Below are 19,834 nucleotides of genomic sequence, written 5' to 3'. Positions count from 1 at the left end.
AAAAACATACATGAGTGGTTACATGACCTCCTGTATGGAAGAAGGCACCGTAATACAAGTGTGTTCCACCGATTCTACTACAATCTTGATTATAGCATATCATATATAAAAACTTTGTTGTCATAATCATATCTCATCATTCATTTAATGTTAATTGAAAACAACATCACGAGCACCACTGTATGTATAATGTTATATAGACTGGTTCCAAATATGAATGGTCAATTCGATGTTTCATTAATTTACTAAGCTGCTTTGAATATTGATTTAGTTAAATTTAAATGATTTAACAGATCAATAATAACTTGATCGAGTCAATGAAGTTCTGAGCGCCTTGTTTAATATAAATTCTATTTAAGATTGATAAATAATTCGAGTTTTCAACCTCACCATGCCCCATATGGAGTTTGAGAACTATTTGAACTACTACTAGGCAGGCAGCTAGTCGGAACTTGATCCGAGTGCCTTCTACCAAGGAATTTGAATAAGCTGAAAAGAAATCTTAAATCACCGAACTTTTGTTTGCTTGCTGCTAATTCTAAGTTGTCTAGCCTTATTCTCTATAATTGAGATATTCTTTTTTAATCCTTTTCTCTTTGACCATTTAATTTTCTTGCCATGCTTCATAGTAGAGAATGCACATTCATTCCGTTTGGAAAGTTACAGAATTAAAACGAGTGAGAAGAACAAGAACGGAGGTAGAGACCACTAAGGAGTTCACCAAGATTAAAAGGAGCTAGCTCCGACCAAACTAGAGTTAACACCGTTTCTTTCAAAAGTATTTTGAATTAAATGGTTGTTGATATTTGTATCAAATTCTTTGTCTTAGCAGTCAAAAGTGTCAAATAACCACAAAATTAACTACAATTACATTTCAATAACTGTTACTTCAATTTAATAAGCTTCAATCAATAATCAAAGATAATATTTGATTGATGACTATCTTATTACACATACATTGGGATAGCCTTGAAATAACATAGTAAATTAATTGAGGAAAGAAAGGAACACGAAAATAGAAATGACGAGGCATGCATACATCCGCTTGCAAGTTTTGAGGACTCGTAGTTCTTGACAAGGATTACTCCGGGACCAACTAAACCTATGTTAAGGCCCATTAATCAAAGGAATACACTGCGGATTGTCTATTTCCTGGAAAAAATATGGATGCCTAGCTTTGAAAAGTTATTTTTATTTTTCATTTAGTTCGATTTGATATTAATGGGACAGCAACGTATATTGCAAGTCTAGCTGTACGTAATTAAGTGGACAAGGTCAAGACCGAGCAGTCATGAGCTTCCGCGGGCACGGACTAGATAGTGAGCAATAATAAGATGGAAATATACATGGGCCATGCGGAATTTAATTATGCCACGAGCAAAAGCATTGAAGGATCTTCGTGGTATAATCATAAAAAAATTAAAAAAAATTCTCTTGTTTGTAAATGAATTTATAATCATTACAGTTAGTGGTGGAGAGGGCATGATTTTTGGACAACCCTGTGATATAAAGAGCTACAGACTTGGCTAAACGAAAGGGACATTTGCTATAAAGTCACGATGAGTCTCGACCATTTGTCACTACCATGATTGATAAGTCAAGGGTCATGGGCTAAAGCATAGTATAAATTATAAATAGAAACTAACGCTTCAACCGTGTAAACTTCAGTTTTTTTAATGACAGAACTACATGGATATTGGAGGTTTGCGATCTCTCTCTCTCTCTCTCTCTCTCTCTATATATATATATATATATATATATATATATTCATGTTGTATTTTCAGATAAGGTTGTGGGTATCATGATAAATTCAATCTCTCCGATCATGACTTCGTGAGAATCTATGAAAGCTTTGCTTTTTGGGATTCATGGCAATTTGCTCTGGGGCCAGATTGAAATTTTTTTTTTAATGTAAAAAATTAATAATCAAGCATTTTAAAGAATGAGAAAAAAATTCTTGACTTGATATTATAAAAAAATTAAAAACAATCATGATTATCAATATTCAAGAACACAAATATACAAAGATGAAGTCTGTAAAAAAAAATCTATTAACAAAAAAAAAATTAAAAACAAAGGACCAACAAATCAAGATTAAGTTGTTAAAACTTGCAAGAAAGGTAATGTGAACTGGAAAACCCAATATAAAGCAAAATAGTGGATTGGTATATTACTTGAGTGATCTGAGATTTAGGGTGAGTTGGGTTGTAAAAGAATTTTTGAGAGAAATGACTTGATATGAAATTAGCATGGTTAATATGTGACAAATCTACTAAGGCATAGTTGACTTTTTTTAGTTTGTTATATAATATTATTTTTATATTTTTTATAAAACAAAAAAAATTATTTAACTTGGACTAACTCAAGTCAACAAATTTACATTTGACTTAATATTTGACTCAGATCCACTCCTGAAAAATGAGATGATAACTTTAAATTCTGAATTAAATGACAAAATATAAAAAAATAAATTAACATAAGAACTTACTACTTAATATTTGACTCAGATCGACTCCTGAAAAATGAGATGATAACTTCAAATTCTGAATTAAATGATAAAATATAAAAAAATAAATTAACATAAGAATTTAAAACAAAAATCAAGAAAATAAAAACCAAATTTAAAAATATTAAAACGCTAAGATTATGAATCCAATGATGATATTGAAAATAATTTAAAATTAGATAAAAGAGCTAAGAATCAAAATTTAAAATCAAAATATTGAGGGTCTAGCCTTAAATATCATAAAACTTTGAATTAAAGGATAAGATTGAAAAGAAAAATCAAATTCACAAAAAAATTCCAAATAAAAAATAAAAATTAAGATTATAGATCGAAGGATAAAATTAAAAATAAATTAAAATTTCATAAAAAAAAAGATAAGAATCAAACTTAGAAATTAAAGTATTGTGGGTCAAATATGAAATGTCATAAAATAAGGTAACAAAGTTGTTTTTTATAGCCAACATGAAATTCAACACGAAGGAGAAAGAGAAAAGGAAAAGAAAAGGAAAGAGTAGCCAGCTATAAATCATTATTAAAAACATCATATGAATCGCTTCATTTGAAAGAGAATGTCGTGAAGCTTCAAACACCATAGTAAAAATTATTGTTTTTCTATCAAAATATGGCTCATACGCTGCTCAAAAAACATGAAGCTACATTTTACACGTATTAATTTTTTTTTTTAAATAATTTTTAAAAATAAAAAATAATTGAATCACTCCTAACCTGACTTAATAATAATAGAAAAACCTATAGGAAATGTAAAAAACACCCTTGGGCCAAAGCTTGGAAATATTGATTTCAAGAGCATTATAATCATTGTATGTTTTTAGAAAAACATTAAAAAAAATATCCCTTAAAATAATTAAATGAAAATAACACTATAAAGTTATTTAGTAATTTTATTGTGTTATAAAAATACGATACAGATATAATGACCTATATGAATTCGACAATTGTATCTTATAAAAAAACTGAATTACCCTTCAAGCAAAGCAGGTTATTTTTACTAGTGAGGGGTAATTTAGTAAACTTATTATACACAACCCAATAAATTGTGAGTACATGCGGCATGAAAATCTAATATCTTTTAACCTTGGATATAATATAATGAGTATGAACGTATGGGAAATTTTTTTCAAGGAATTATGTGGGGCACAAATTCTGGGTGAGAGAATTTTAAAGAACGGTAACATTTGACTCCAAAAAAGAGCAAAATGTTAACCTTGTAATATAATGGAAAGGGTAAAGGAGTTTTGAGGAGAACTTTATTTTTATTTTTATAAATTTCGCTTTATTTTTTAAAATATAATGTTAATTAATTAATTTACACCTTTTCATTTTGTACCACAAGTATAATATTATTTATTATTTTATTTTATTTTATTTAAAATTTGTTTTGGTTAATAGCGGCAGGGATTTCCTTTTACCCTAATTTTTTTTTTCAAATTTTCTTAAACATCCTTAATACTTCACTTCTTGACACTTTTTACATCCTCAATGCATCGAACACAACTTTAATGTCTAAAAACCACACATCCTTCACTATCGCTCACGTTGAAAAGGACAACGAGAAAGGTTTTCTGATTTTATGTATATTTCACCGATTCAAAAAAAATTCAAGCATTTTATTTGCAAAAATTCCAGATTGAGCAAGCAGATCAAGCTTTCTATACGCTTCGCAATTATTTTCTATACGTTTGCATAAAACTGGTTTATAGAATGCCTACCACCTGCTGGTTAGGTAGTATCTTCGAAGCCTCAAGCTGCAATGTTGTGTTGGGGAGAAATTCACATATTTTGTCACACTTTCATTGACTTGCACTTGGTTGGGCTGTGAATGGAAATAATGGCGCCTCGCGGGGCACATCAGTTTGGTCACTTGTTTTTTCTTACTTTATCATTGACTTCAGTTTGGTAGGGAGTGTAGTTTAATGGGCCTATTAATATTGGGGACATGCCTAACTTGATGAGAGAGATGTCTCTAACACCAAGCAAGCGAGTAATTAAGGCAAAAGTCTCCCTTTTTATCTCTTAGAAAGTGGTGCATGTTTCCTCCATTGTCGAGACTTTTTGATCCGATGATTACTCTACTCCGTAGAGGTAACTTGCACATTCATTTCAATCGGTGGCCTTGTGCATTGGGAAGGAAAGCTTGAAAGCATCTTTTGGAAAGTGTTTATTCTAAATCGATTGGTCAGTTATCCCTCGAATGTTATGTTGCTTTACACAATAATTCCCATTTCCTTGTTTATTATACAAAAATATATAATAATTTATATGCGTTTAGTAACTCTTAATTTGTAGTTTTAATTACTATTTATTTAGCTATAAATTCTCTTTATAGGTTTAATAATAAAAAATAAAGTAACTGCTCATCTCGACCTTTATAACAAGGTAACATTTGCTAATTTATATTGTATATGCTTCCACAGTACAATTGCTAACATTTGCTTCAAAAGGTCATCCATGCCTGCATCATATGATTAACAAAAGGTCCTCTGTCATAAATTCAAACATCCTCTTGGCTTGGACATATGTAGCAAATGCTTTGCCTCCAATTATATATATACCCTAGGAACATACTTTGCCTCCAAATATATATACCCTAGGAACAGAACATACTTTGCCTTTCTTTCTTCAGAAACCATTTCTGTCATTTTCTTATAACAATAAACAATTCCCATTATATTCAGTAACTGCCGCTTGTATTCGTGTATGCACTTAACCTGAGAATTAGAGTTATTATTTGTAGACTCAATATATTTTTCATTTATAAATAATATAAATATGAAGAAGTTATCTTTAAAGATGTGCTTCTTTTTTTTTTCAACATCACCGATATGAAATAAAGTGAGACCAATAAAACTCAAGACACTGTTATCACCATTAATCGTCATCATTCCCAACTTTTCAACATAAGTGCCAAAGTTTTACTCAGAACTATTTAGTGCCAGAAACCAGATATCAAGAACCATACACAAAAGGACCAAAAACTGCTTCCTCCAGAGTTGTATAATCAGATAAAGCAGAAACAGATCTAGGAAATGGCAGGCAGGAAATAACCTGTACATCAAACATTGCATCAGGATTGACAATATATCCAGTCTTCTCTTAAAGAAAGGCCTCAACCTTGATCTTGTTTCTTCTTTTTGCTTCCATCCCACTCAGATTGAAGGTCCTCGGAATAAGAAAACTGCAAAAACTCACTTGTCTGTCAAAATATGATATGTGCGAAACTGATGAGGTCAAATTTAGTGGTCCCAAAATGTAGATGGAATGCCTCGTGTCGTGCAAGATTGGGACATTTAAAACATGTGCTTGTGAAAATGCATTCAAGTGAAATCCCAATTTGAATGTCACCAGATATCTAAGTTGAGCACACTGCAACCTGTAGGCTGTAACGTAGCAAATAGCAATTTAACTTCCCAAGGGTCGACAGTATCCAAGTGTTTATGACCCAGTCATCTGTTATAGTACTTGGTTATGATTTTACCTAGTTCTGGATTGCAAAACGAATCCATCTTCTTGGTGTCGCCCCATTTGTTTTATTCTGAAACTTCTCACGGCACAACTGTCAAAAAATTACCGATACTGGAATTACTTTTGTCATGAAGAACATTCAATGCACAGTAGTCCTAGGAAAAATAGCAGCGCTTCAATTTCATGAGAAAGTGATACGAGGAAGAGAATAGCATGCAAATTCTCTTACCTTATAGAACTCATTAAATACTTCAATTTTTACTATTTCACTGTGAATCTCAGCAGCTCCATTTACTGAAGACATAGATTAGCCACGTGGACCATCTTTGGCAGTTTTGGATATGGTTCAAATGCCGCCTCATTTGTCTCATCAATTTCCTATTGTTCAGACTGTTCTTCATCAGTAGATTCAGTTTCTTCATCTGAGACTTCAACTTCCTCTATGGAGTCAACAGCAGAACTTTCTAGTTTAACTAACAATTCTAGAACTGACTCAGGCAACCTGACGTTATAAAAAATTCTCATTTGCTTTAGCTTTTGCCGCAACAAGTTGAGATCCTCAGCGCCATACTCCACAACTATGGCATGAATCAGCTGGATAACAGAAGAAAAAAATTGATCTGAGACAAAATCACCATGTCTTTCTAATATTACCTCTTCATCAATCATCCTAGAGATCTCAACATGCCGAGGCAGCAGTTCCTGAAAAGGTCTAAACACCATTTCTCCAGAGCCTCAGGTAGAACTGTTTGATTTGTGCATACAATAGTTCTGCATGTATCAAAAGGTCCAAGGAAATATTAGCAACCACAAATAGAAGCCAGCATATAGTGCAACTAATTATTCCGAGAATGTTATCATTTTGTATAAAACTGTTTTAGTGAAATGTTGATCTTTGTATGGATCAACTATAATTCATGTGCATGCAAATGTGCACACACATAGGCATGACATACACTGTGAAACAAGCATAGTTTAGTTACTGCACAACTGGTAGCCACATAAGTGCAAAACCCATGCTGGGAAGTACCTCCAAGTAATAGCTTATGCTTCCTTCCAGCTCCCTTCCAATCCATCAAAATTCTTATCAGCTCCGGGATGCAAAGTTTTGGACAAGTATCATTCATTTGCACTGCAAAATTTTCCCATTTCACAGGCTTCCCTGATCTCCTTTCCAAGTGAGCAATTATGTGTTGGAGAGATGCAAAGCATAGTGTATATTGTTGCTTCAACCCTAGTGTCTTACTCTCTACAAATTCATCCCCGGGGTTCAATATGTAGCAAATCTGATCACAACAAATCATCAATTGGAACCATCAGCTTTGGCATTAGAAATATTAATAATGACAATAATAAACCGTTCCTAATCAGTACAAATATGTACTGAGGTGCTTTGAAAATATCTGGACAGAAGCACGCATACAATTTGCCATATTTTGTGATGAGCTCTTTGAACAAGCCATACTTGGACCTGAGTCCATACCCCCAATGCAGGACAATTCAGTGTTGGTGGTGTCATTGTTGATAGAATTTCCAGCTTTGTTCGACCTAGACTTGACAAAATAAGAATTCTACAGGAAGCTATTGTAAATCACAGATATGATGCTCTTTGCAAAGCTGAAACTTTCAGCAGTTTGCTTTTGTTTGTATTGTGGTTTTTGTATATTGTACAAACCTTTTAAATAATTTGCTTAAGTATATTTTGATCAATGATAAATTCGTTATAAAGAAAAAAAAGGTATCTTGAGTTAAGAAAACCCAAATCATATCACACTCATAAATCTGGTGACTTAGCATAAAGTAAGCAGTTATCAGCCATGATGACTGAAAAAAAAAAAAACAAAATATCTTACTTGTCCGGCGGCTACATCCTCCAACTTTCTCAAAGCATCAGCATAGGCTCCTGAAAGCTCCAAGTTTCCAATAGCAATTACCAATGCTCTACCCTGCAAAATAAAAAACACAGTACATAACAAATCATCAGCACTGCAAGTAAAAACCAAACTAGCATAGCAGCATTGGTTTTCAATAGTTGTGGCCACCAGAAAACCAACAGTACTGAACCTGTAGGCACTCCATAGACAGATATTATGCCTGCTTTACATTCATCTTCTCATAGTACTCATATGTGGCATTCCAATTTATGAGTAGCGAATCGCGAACGCTCTCTGCAGTTCTGGAGAGAATGATGGTGTGAATTCTGCATGGTATTTAATGTTGGCTGCAATAGATGCTGAATCAGGTTCCAAGGTATCTAACGAAGCTGCAAACACAGTATAAAAGCACATGCGCAATATCAGTACATGCTGTTGAATGAGAGAACGCGAAATAGACTAGAAAGGGAAGAAGCTTTCGAGTAGCACAACAAGAACCTTCTCCATTGACTGTGGGATCTTTCAATCTTGCCTTACGCCTCTAGCAATGTTTTTGAAAGACAAGTTTCTTCTTCTTCAACGAGAAAAATCGTGGGGTTCTAGAAATGAATAGATTTGAAAGGCTGGTTCTGCAGACTGCAGTTGAAGCCTGAAACACATGTGGAACCTGAAACTGAATTTCAATTGAGCCGCAGAGAATGGTAAAGCAGCCATGAATTGTTGTTGTTCTCTGCTCTTTTTTAGATGGATTGGTGAAAGAGAGAGTTGGGTTTTGGTTTTTTCTCGTGTGATAGTAGCTTTCCTCCATGCTCAAGACGAGGGAAGTATCGATCGCAGAGAGTGAAAGAGGGAGTGGGGTTTCGGTTTTAGATGCGTCTTGTTAAGTAAGCCCAATTAGGCCCATAACCATATCCCCCTTCTTAAGTCAGCAACCAGTTGGGCTTGATCCAATAGAAAACGAAATTTGAAAAAAAACGATGGGCCTGGTTAGAGACATCCAATATGGACTTTGTCCACCAAACCAGTTTTTCAATTAAAACTCACGGGAGAAAAGGACAAAAGGATCCCAACGGTCTAAAAATTGAGGGGGGACTCGTATCATAACAAAAGCAGACTCTTTCTTCCTCCATGAAGACGAGATTTTAGCCTTCCTTATTTTACGCAGTGCCTCCCATCTGTTTGATTCATTCAAACATAGACAGATAGGCAGACAATATTTACCAAAAACTCTCTCTTTCTATTAGAAAGGAGGAGTTTGTTTTCGGGTAACCATTCTTTGATTCTCATCCACGGGCTTTACGTGAAACTTCTCTTGGCAATCGGAAAGGAATTATAATTGCTGCTCTCATTCTTCATTCTGATCTCAGGTACCCATTATTTGATCTCTTTCCCTTCTTTAGTTCCACTTTTTAATGTGATGTTCTTTTGATTTCTCCATCTTGCATTACTTCGAAGCAAGATGATTTTTTCCCTCATGCTTATCTTGCTTATTTCAGCACGGTTCTTGATCTGTTTGCCTTATTTTCTGGATAAGATTGAGAGATTCTAGTTTTGGTTATTTGGAACGTTAATCTTCAGTCTTCAGGGATAAATTCCGTTGTTCGTTTCATTAATTTGGCATCTTTCTTTTGTTGTTGTGTTCAAGACCCAAGATAATCAAAAAGGAGGAGTTGGGATTCCATTTTCAGTGGTTCCTCCGTTTTTTTTCTTCTTATCAAATCTACGACCCATTCATATTTGTTAACTTTAATGTCTTGCAAAATTCTGGTTCTGTCTTTCTTTCTCTCATCTATTTATGTTAATTGGAGTTATGTTGGTAATTGATTTCTGGGTGTTTTTAATGTTTGTGTTTGGCTTGAGATTTAATACTAATGGTTGGCAAATATGCTGTTAGCATCCTGAAACATTTTCTTAGTAAAGAAAATAAAATAGATTGGGAAGAAAAATCTCAATTGCCATTACAGCTGATTGACGCGTTTTATGTTTAGGTATCAGGATTGAAGTTTCACGCAGATACCATTGTACCCTTTTCTTGGGTTTTGCACTTCCAACCAAGGAACTGTCCAATTGACGTGCACAGGTTTTGCTCATAGTTAAAATGTTTGGATTTAGGAAATCACCAGCAAATAATAAACCTACTAAGCAAAGTCCAGTGAACCCTCCAGCCTCTTTTACCTCTAACCCTTTTGATTCAGATGATGAATCCAATGCCAAGCAAGCACTTCATCACGGAAAGCGAACTTCTTCTGAGCCCATGCTTAATGTCCCCAGTGATGCTTTCGATGATAGAGAAGGATACAAGAACGATTTCCGTGACTCAGGAGGGCTAGAGAACCAAAGTGTTCAAGAACTGGAGAAATATGCTACCTACAAGGCTGAGGAGACAACAAAGAGTGTTACTAACTGCCTCAGGATTGCCGAAGATATCAGACAAGACGCTACAAGGACTCTTGATATGTTGCATGCTCAGGGTGAACAAATCACCAGGACCCACAACATGGCTGTTGATATGGATAAGGATCTCGGTAAGGTAAGCTCAATGCGTTGTTATGAAATCATTGTTCGTTCGACTGTTTATAAGAATTGCATTAGTCGAGGTGGAAAACTGATGGTTGTTTTATTTAAAAAGAATGGAGAGAAGATGATGGTAATACTTCTTATCTTATTATCTCCAGAGTTTAGACTTGGTTCATTTTGGCTAATTCGGCCTACCTTGGATCAGTACTTACGAAAGTTCCGTGTTATCTGACTCTAAGCAATAGCAAATCCATAATGTATCATGTTAGGTTGAGCAATGTGTATATTTATGTCATCAACAGGCCCTTTTCTTATATGCTTGTGTGAAGATAATTCTGTTTCAGTTGAATTTGATAACAAGACCAAGGATTTTTTCTACATAAATTTCATGCAATTCAGCATATGCTTTATTGGAAGGCAAGACCCTTGCAGGGGATGCAAAATTTTGGCCATGCCCCCTTATGGCTTTTTGGTCCTTAACTTGCATAAGAGAGTACGTTTACGAGGCATCAGTTCAGTTAGATAAGGATTGAGCTCATTATTTGCTTGATTAGATGTGAGAAAAATTTTGTAGAAAGAAAGCATACCTTGAAGATATGTTGCATACGGTAAGGCTTGATTTTTAAATTCTATAAAGATAATCTGTCATTCTATTACAGTAGTCTGCTTGGCTCAAGAAACTAAAACGAGGACAACTCACCCAGAAAAAAAAATACAGATGTAAAACGAAAGGAAGCTTTTATTTTGCTTTACTGTTTACAAAGAAACATTACCTGGTAATGGATTACCATTGAAGAGCATATATGACTGTTTTGAAAAGACTTTCTTCTTGGTTCTACATTTGGTTTTCTTTGATCTCGTTTCCTGTATCTTTCCATCATTTCACAAACAGTTGGTGATAGCTTCTAATGATCTCAAACTGGTAATATCAGGGTGAGAAGCTCTTAAACAATCTCGGAGGCATTTTCTCTAAGCCTTGGAAGCCAAAGAAAACCCGGGACATAACAGGACCTTTGATCACAGCAGGTTTCTAGCATCACTGGCTTGTTTCATTTTCTAAGAATTGTTTGCCTTGTGTTCTTCTTTGAACTGCTTTACTGGCTACAGATAAACCTTCCAAACTGAACCAATACAACAGAGGAGAAAGAGAAAAGCTGGGTTTAGCTCCTAGAGGACATTCAGCTCCTATAACACCTCCTCCTGAACCATCAAGCGCACTGCAGAAAGTTGAGGTTAGTTTCCTTGGCTGGTGATTGGAACTTGGGAGAATTTAATTGTAGTGTAATATTGGAAGTTATGCATAAATGGCTGTGATGATACCAGGCAGAGAAGGGAAAGCAAGATGATGCACTTTCAGATTTAAGCAACATCTTGGGTGATTTAAAAGGCATGGCAATTGATATGGGAAGTGAACTTAACAGGTCAGTTTGACGTCACTCTCGATGGAAAAAAATGATGTTTTGGTGCATTGCAATTGCAAGTTCGTCATAAACATTTTTCGCTTCTCTTCCTAGAATAAATCTTGAGAAGCAACATTCTATGCTAGCAAAGCTACTGTCTGCCTCATTGCAAGTCCTGTTAATTATGTCATTGATGCGATTTGTGATCTTATTGTTCTAAATTATGTCATTGATGCAGGCAAAATAAATCCCTTGATCACCTTAGTGATGATGTTGATGAGCTGAACTCTCGAGTGAAAGGAGCTAATCAACGTGCACGCCGTTTGCTTGGGAAGTGAAACGCCGGGCAGCGTGTATCACCTTCAGCTACTGAATTCAGAATTCAGTTTACAGAACTTCTGTTTAGCTATTGCAGCGGCAAGTTTTGTCAAGTCCCCAGTTGTATACAAAGTGCATGTGTTGTTTCTCTTTCAAGATACTGTTAATACAAAATCTATTCCTCGCTTCTTTGGCATATAATTTCTCCACAATGATGCATCTACTTCACAGACTCACAGGTTAGGAGAATCAGGACTATTGATGCTCCACTGACAACAAAACAAAAGGAGAGAGAGAGATCTCCCATGAAATTATGTGAGCTCTATTGGCAGTGACATTCAGATTGTGTTACTGTATAAAACAGTTAAACCATTGTCTTAAACCCAGGATGAAGCAATTTATAAACAGAATGCAATGAGTTTGCAAACAGATTAGTTTTGAATCCATTAAAACATATCCCTACAAAAACGTGTAATGCTTTTGTTCTCACTAACTAAAGACCAAAGATTGGTATTTAGTATCTACAGGAATGATATAAAAGCATAATGTAGTTTTTTAGCCACCCAATTTGCCGAAACAACCAGGAAGGCTTCATTTACATCTACAAACTAACTAAAAGCATACCTTCTTTAACTATATATTACAGATTATTGTTATCTCTTCACATTTTATTCTGTCATTATGCACAACATTGTTTATTCGTTTTTTTTTTTAATTTTAATCATTGAATTTTTATTTTTTTATTTTATTCTCACGTTATGTTTGCAACATTTTATTTGTTAGGCTTCGCTTTTCTCGCGTATATGAAGTGTAGGGAAAAATTCTAATGATCAATTGAAGATTAATTTTATAAATTAGATTTAATATTATAGTTAAAAAAAATTAGACCAAAACAGACCCCCAATTCAAACGGCACAAAAACACTTCAATTTGGTTTAAAAAATTCAATTTATGCATCATTTAGCTCCTTGAGTTTTAGGAATTTATGTTTCAATCCTAAAATTCATTTTTTTTCTTGTTTTAGTCTCTGAGTAGTGAGGGAGAAGAAAAAAAATCAGCAAAAAATAAAAAGAGAAAAAAAAAGTTGGTTGGGAATATTTTAACCAAAAAAAAAATCAACCTTGACATATATGAGCTCGTCTAAAAGAAGTTTTATAAAGATAATTTGAAATTTTCATCTTGTTAGAAAAAGTAAATCAAGGTGCAAGAGAGTTTTTTAATTAATTTGGTTTTTTAGACTGATTGTATGGTATTTTGTGTTAAAAATAAATTTGATGAAAATTTTTTGAGGTTCGAGAACTTGAGCCTTGAATTTCTAACCATCAAATATGATTATAATTTGAGCTAAAAGACAACTTATCAACTATCTAGATAAATAAAAAATTCTTTTTTTATTTAACAAAAACATGTTGTTTATTTTTTTAAAAGAAAAAATTAGGCAACATGAGTCTAGTGTTGCAAGCCCATGCATCGCTCACAACCTCCTATAATTAAAATACATTTAAAATATTATCCAATTCCACCTGTGAGTTATTATATATGAAACTAATATGTATTTTAATATATATATATATATATATATATATGTTCAAGAAAAGGCAGTAAAATAAAATATCTATTTTATTATTTCTCATCATAAAAATTTTTCATTATAAATTTATATTTTTTAATTGAAATTTATTTTACATATTATGATGAGTTTTTTTTTTTTTTAAACAATGTTTTTTATATTTTTTTCCAAAAAAACACTTGAATAAGAAAAATAATAATTTAAATAATATATTTTTTCCTTCTCGATTCAAATGATAAACATTTTAATAAATATTTATTTTAACTCTTTTTAGTTTTTATTTAAAAAATATGCTATCAATAAAAAATAAAAATAAAAAACATGTTTTCATAAAAAAATTACATGAAAAAAAAAATCCTTCACCAATTTCTCTATGATTTAAGTTGTTGTATTTATTAAAAATATCTATTTTAATTAAAATATAACTGGATAAAAATAGATTTTTAAAACTGCTCTGAAAAAAACGAGCTTACTCTAGACTAAAAGGAGGGCTTCATTTTAGCACATCCCTAATGACGCCCGCACACGAGCGCTCCGAAACTACAAGGAAACATGTACTGCATGCATGTGCAGCCAGCATCATAATTTCCTCGTAGTCTTTCAGATCTCCTTTCTTTTCGCAGGAGTCTAGGCCCAGCTGGCCCAGTTACCATTTTGCTTCCTGGAAAGGGAAACGTAGCCGAGAATATAACCCACAACAGAGCCCCAAGGACGAGCACCCCTTGAAATACCATGGGAAAGTAGAATCAATCACCTTAATCCTGTCTCCAGCTTCCTTACTAATACTGTCACCACCACTGAGAACTTCTCCAGATGCCAATATCTCCACCATATCATGCATCTGTCCATCCTGGTTCCCTACAAAGTAAGTGTTAGCTTCTCCTTGAACTCGCCCCCACGGTACAAAGACCGGTCAGGCTGTTGAAAGATTGGATGATTGGGGTGGTCTGGTCTTGGCTCCCAGATGGTCTGTCAGTCTTGTCCTGCCATACCAATCACAGCATGGACCAGAAATCCCTTCCAAGTGCTTCCGCAGGTGAAGTTGCACACTGGACTGAACCTTTCATATTTATGCACATGACCCCACAATGCAAGGGTGACATTGCTTTTCGCAAACAAATGTTCCAAGTGCTCAAGCATTTTGTTCCTCAAGGAGCATCCCTGTTTTTGTTGCTCTAGTTTACATTGGTCTGTGCCTTTGGACCACCACAAAAGGGGTCTTGCTCCAGTTAACTGATTCCAGATCTTGCTTTACAAAGTTATAGCGGCTGCTCCCAGAAACGAAATTGGTCTTAGTTGATATGTACAAAGGTTTCGAGTCCAGGAGCACGAGTCCCAGTTGACTCTGAAGAGTTCCCTGGCATGTTAAATTTAAGGCTGCAAGGAACCAACATTCACAACCGCCATCAGTTCCGTAAACTGCATTGGACCAATCCGGTTTCCAGGGCTGTAAAAGCCAATTATACTAATGATTACCAATGCACACATGGTATGCGCACTTTGGATGCAACAGGTTCCACTTGAGTAAAAAAATGGTCCCACAACCATTAGCAGTCTCTTGCATAGCTGATATCTCCAAGAAGAGAAACGAAAGCAGGCTTGTCACCAATAGCTTCTATGTCACGGAGGATCCACTTCATGGTTGATATGCTTCCGTCTTGTGCACTGATAAAGGTAGCATATGGTGTTGGAATTCCCATGTCTCCGAACAGGAAGGCCATCGTTTCATCCGAGTCTCCATTCCGTGAGACAAAACTCCGAGTCGTGTTCCAACCCTTAGAGCCACTTCCATCCAGTTATCAAAATATTTCCAACTCAGATGGTGGACCAGCTAGCTAATTGAAATTTATCAACTACAATTGTCGCTGCTGCAGTGACGTTCGTAGGGTCCTCTGGGCAAGAAACAGATGATACTACCTTCATCCACTCATGAATATTTTACAGAGAAATATCACAGTGCAGCTGGCCGTGTGAAAAGTGCCAACGAGAGCAGAATTTTACACTCTAGGTGACCACAAAAACTGTGGTTGACTTCTGTTTTGATAATTGATGTCATATTGTTTCTCAAAAAGTTTAAGTTGTTTGGCAGTCAGTACAAAACAAGGAATACAAAGAGAGATTGAAACAAATTATTCAGCTAACAACTTGTAGTTTTAAGACTATCTAGGTGGTGACTAAGTGGTAAAGATTTGGGATTAAGAGGTTTGCTCTTTTTGTGGTCTCAGGTTCGAGTTCTTGGTTGCTTATATTATGGTCATTAGAGACTTACATAGTCGTTAACTTTAAGACCCGTGTAATTAGTCGTGGTACGCACAAATTAACCCGAACACCCACGTTAATCTAAAAAAAAGAACGGTATTTGTAGCAGAATGCAATCTACAATTACACAGCAAGTAGAAGAAAAATAAATGCAAAAGGCAATAAAAAGCCGATCCTTAACTCAATTAGAGATCCCATGAAAAGCATGAACCTGACGTAGGGAAAGCAGGAATTTTTGTCTTTTCCCATGTAGCTTTCATCCCTAAAGGCATGGATGTATGTGATTTCGAAAATATAAAAAAATAAAAATAAAGAAATTCTACCATGAGGCAAACAACAAGGCAGCTCCAAAAAAGCAACCAAAACACCGTGATGGGCCAGGAAATGGAACCCGACCAGGATTGCCAGGAAGGAGAGGAAGATAGGAACTTGTAGCCGGTGGAGTGCTCGTTAAGAGAGCCAGTAGTTGAGTAGAGACCGAGCCAATTGAGTTTGGAAGGTGAGTCAATGTTATACCAGGAAATGATTGCTGTCACCAGATTTTTGGAGGGTTGTTGGGGTAACGGAGATTGTGAATTTGGGCTTTGGAGAGGGAAGTTTGAGTGTGGTGAGAGAAGGAGAAGGAGAGAGAGTTTCTTCGTCTTGATATCTTTCGTTTGTGAGGGAGAAACTAGAAGGTGAGTTCGATTGATCTTGTTGAGTTGGGATCTGAAATGTGGGTGGGCTAGGCTTGTTGCCATTTAGTTGTTTCTGATTGCGAATTTTCTTTCAATACTAGCCATCTTCTTCTCTATATTTTTTTTATATAAATATTTAAATTAGGTTGCAAGCACTTTAACTATTTTATTTTTATACATTTTTAATTTATAAAAATATTTTAATATATATTTTTAAGAAGATTATTTTTCATAATCTTAGTAAATTACTACTATAATCTTTAAATTTACCAACAAAATTTTCTTTAGTATTTACACTATCATTCTATTGGTAATTAATTTACCAATAAAATCATCAACGAAAATATTTCATCGATGAATTTATCATCGGTAATTTTTTGTTTATCAGTAAATTTATTGGTAATAATATTTAAAAAAAATTAGTAATAAAAAAAGTATTATTACAGATGGATTTATTGACAAAAAAAATGAAAAACATTATTTGTTTCATTCCACTAATATTTTTCTTGTCAAAATACAATATGTAATTCCGCTGGTAATTATTTAAAAATATTTTTTAAAAAAAAATCAAAATTATAAAATAATTAAATTAATATAAAATTAAAATTATAAAATAATTAAATTAATATAAATCAACACCCTATAATACTCAAAATACTTGAAAAAAAGAAGAAGAAAATCAACTCAAACAAACAAAAAAATTCAACTAAAAAAATTCATATGAAAAAAATTTAAATCCTATAAATAAATCAACTAAAAATTTATCTCATATGAAAAAAAATCCTACAACAACATTAATATAGTTATTAATAACAAAAATAATTAAAAATAAAATAAAAAACAAATATAGTGAAAAAAAAAAGAAAAAAAATCTTACCTTGATGTAGTTGTCAATAAAGTTAAGAAGAGAACAAAATTCTTAAAGTGTATTAATTAAAAAAAATTAAAAAAAAAAGACATACTCGAGCATCGAAAATAATATAAGGAGTTAAAGAGAAAAGAGAAGAAAAATAAATAGATATTGATATTTTTTATATACGGGATGAAGAAGAAGAAGAAGAATAAAGGATATAGGTCTATTGTGAAATTAGACATTCTAGACTTTTTGTTAGGGCATTTTAGCCATGGATAATTAAATATTAATATTTTAAATTATCATGTTGATGATTTTGTCTGCAATGTTTAATTTAAATTTTCAATTTAATAAAAAAATTTCAGAAATCATCAAATATTATCGACGACTTTTCAATTCGTCGATAATTCTGTCTGTAATATTTAATTAAAATTTTTAATTTAATCTAAATTTTTCATAAAACCGCAAAATATATTCCAACTACTTTTCAATTTGTTGGTGATTTTATCTGTAAATAACAATAATTAATGATGCAACCGGAAAGTGAATAGTTTCAGAGCTCTCAGAAAAATACTAACAGAATTTTTGTCAGTGATTCTTTCTGTAACTGATATGATGAATAGCATTCACAGTTTCTCAACGGTTTTACCGACGGTAATTCTATTGGCAAAGTCATCATGTTATTATTTTTTTGCTTTATTTTAATTATTTTGTTTTTTATTGTAATTCTCTCACTACATAATAAATAAATATTTTCATTGATAAAATCCGTTAATAGATTTATGATAAAAATATATTTTTAATATTTATGTTTATATTTATTAATTTTTTGATAATGAATATTCATGCCAACGGATTATTGAAAATTTAAATTACTAAAAGTTGTTTTCGCGTTCCATGCTGTGGGACATAGGCAGATCCATTTGCGGTAGTTAATGGATCTGTGCATGATTTTCTGTGTAATTTGCCATGATTTATAAAATAAAGATCATTCCCACTTGATAAAAAATATCAATACAGGATAAAAATTACATAACGTTCTACTTATATATATATATTTCTTAAATATTTTTAAAGTTTGATTTTTTTATTCACCTTATACTGGTTTGGCAAAGTTAAAAGTGTTAAGGGTATGAAAAGATATTAAGCAATGAAATGTTTATATTGTTTAGGTGAGGGTAGGGAAATTTAGAGATAAAATGTGGATCCTGATATAAATCACTAATATTTAAGGAGCATTTGTTTTGTATAAATTTTTATCAATAAAAGATATCTTGCAATATAAAAAAGGGTCTTGCGATTATGATGTTGCAAAGGAGATAACAGTAATGATCATATAAGTGAGAGTGTGGAGGTGGTAACGGGCAGCAAGAATATCGCAAGCCTTATATTTCGTGTTTAAGAGACTTGATTAACTTTTTTTATTTTGGTATTTATTTTTTGTGTTTTAAAATTATTTTTAAAAAAATTTATTTTTAATTTTAAATTAATATTTTTTAGTATTTTAATATGTTAATGTTAAATTTAAAATATAAAAAATAAGTCTACTACTCTCTAACACCTCTTCGTTTTTTTAAGAACACAATTTAAAAATCAAAAGGATAAAAAGGAAGGGGTATTTGGGTCTTCTCAAACACAATAATTTAAAAAGTTGTGCAATTTACTGCTATCTTAAAATTTAATATGATTGTTTGTAATATAATATCAAAATATTAAAAATAATATTAAAAAAATATTATTAACATATCAAAATAATTTTAAAATACTAAAAAATAATTTAAAATGGTGTTTTTTTTAAAAAATAGTTAAACTGCGATACCAAACAATAAATGAACATTATTAGATCTTGAAACAGGAGCATACTTATCAACCTAATACAATATCTAATCCGATGTAGGCTTAGAATGATTAGAATGACGCGAAGATCACTAGAATAATTTAATAGACTAGTTATTTGAAAAGATCATATATGTATATATATATAAACATTAAGATTTTACATTGTGGTTGTATTACATATTACTATGGATTGGGTAGTGTCATTTTTTTCTTTTTTATTTTATTCGTTATTTTTTTCATTTTTAATTTGATCTTTCTTATGCATAATTTGTTGCTATTTACTTTTAATTTGTTAATGAATGATATAATTCAAAGACAGGGATCATAATAAAAAATATAAAGAAATTAGATGGGGCATGAAAAATATTAATTTTGGTGTCAATATGTTATATTTGGTCAAAAAAGTTATAATAAAATATTATTTGGCATTGACCTTGCTTATAAAAGAAAATTTGAGCTCATCTTTTTTTTTTTAATTTTGGATTTTTATTTATTTTAAAACAATTTTAGGGTTATTTAAGATGTTTTTGATAAGAAA

At 32.7% G+C, this 19,834-nt stretch overlaps 1 protein-coding gene and 2 pseudogenes across 2 annotated transcripts; 1 reads left to right on the top strand and 2 right to left on the bottom strand.

The window, feature by feature from the left end:
• Nucleotides 1-5,384: 5,384 nt before the first annotated feature.
• Nucleotides 5,385-8,685, bottom strand: LOC105121341 (alpha-1,4 glucan phosphorylase L isozyme, chloroplastic/amyloplastic-like; annotated as a pseudogene).
• A 286-nt stretch (nt 8,686-8,971) lies between these two features.
• Nucleotides 8,972-12,294, top strand: LOC105121327 (putative SNAP25 homologous protein SNAP30). Of its 2 annotated transcripts, none has more exons than XM_011019924.1 (6): nt 8,972-9,230; nt 9,859-10,393; nt 11,313-11,406; nt 11,488-11,612; nt 11,704-11,801; nt 12,019-12,294. In XM_011019924.1, exons 2-6 carry the CDS (start codon nt 9,962-9,964, stop codon nt 12,116-12,118), a joined length of 849 nt encoding a protein of 282 aa, XP_011018226.1. In that variant the 5' UTR covers nt 8,972-9,230; nt 9,859-9,961; the 3' UTR covers nt 12,119-12,294. The 2 variants fall into 2 exon arrangements, with proteins under 2 accessions (XP_011018226.1, XP_011018220.1); XM_011019918.1 differs by having other exon boundaries at nt 9,852-10,393.
• Nucleotides 12,295-14,138: 1,844 nt separating this feature from the next.
• On the bottom strand, nt 14,139-15,722 carry LOC105121318 (probable inactive purple acid phosphatase 2; annotated as a pseudogene).
• Between the last annotated feature and the right edge of the window lie 4,112 nt (nt 15,723-19,834).

The sequence above is a fragment of the Populus euphratica genome, unplaced genomic scaffold (genome assembly GCF_000495115.2).
Source record: "Populus euphratica unplaced genomic scaffold, PopEup_1.0 scaffold1.1, whole genome shotgun sequence".
Taxonomy (NCBI): domain Eukaryota; kingdom Viridiplantae; phylum Streptophyta; class Magnoliopsida; order Malpighiales; family Salicaceae; genus Populus; species Populus euphratica.
Note: the sequence above shows the minus strand (reverse complement) of the source record. Positions and strands in the feature narration are given on the sequence as shown.

Excerpts from the sequence above, each read along its gene's own strand:
- LOC105121327 (XM_011019924.1), top strand. The coding sequence starts at position 9,962 with ATGTTTGGATTTAGGAAATCACCAGCAAATAATAAACCTACTAAGCAA. Across the intron at positions 10,394-11,312 it reads TGGATAAGGATCTCGGTAAG|GGTGAGAAGCTCTTAAACAA; the intron begins GTAAGCTCAATG and ends TGGTAATATCAG. Across the intron at positions 11,613-11,703 it reads GCGCACTGCAGAAAGTTGAG|GCAGAGAAGGGAAAGCAAGA; the intron begins GTTAGTTTCCTT and ends TGATGATACCAG.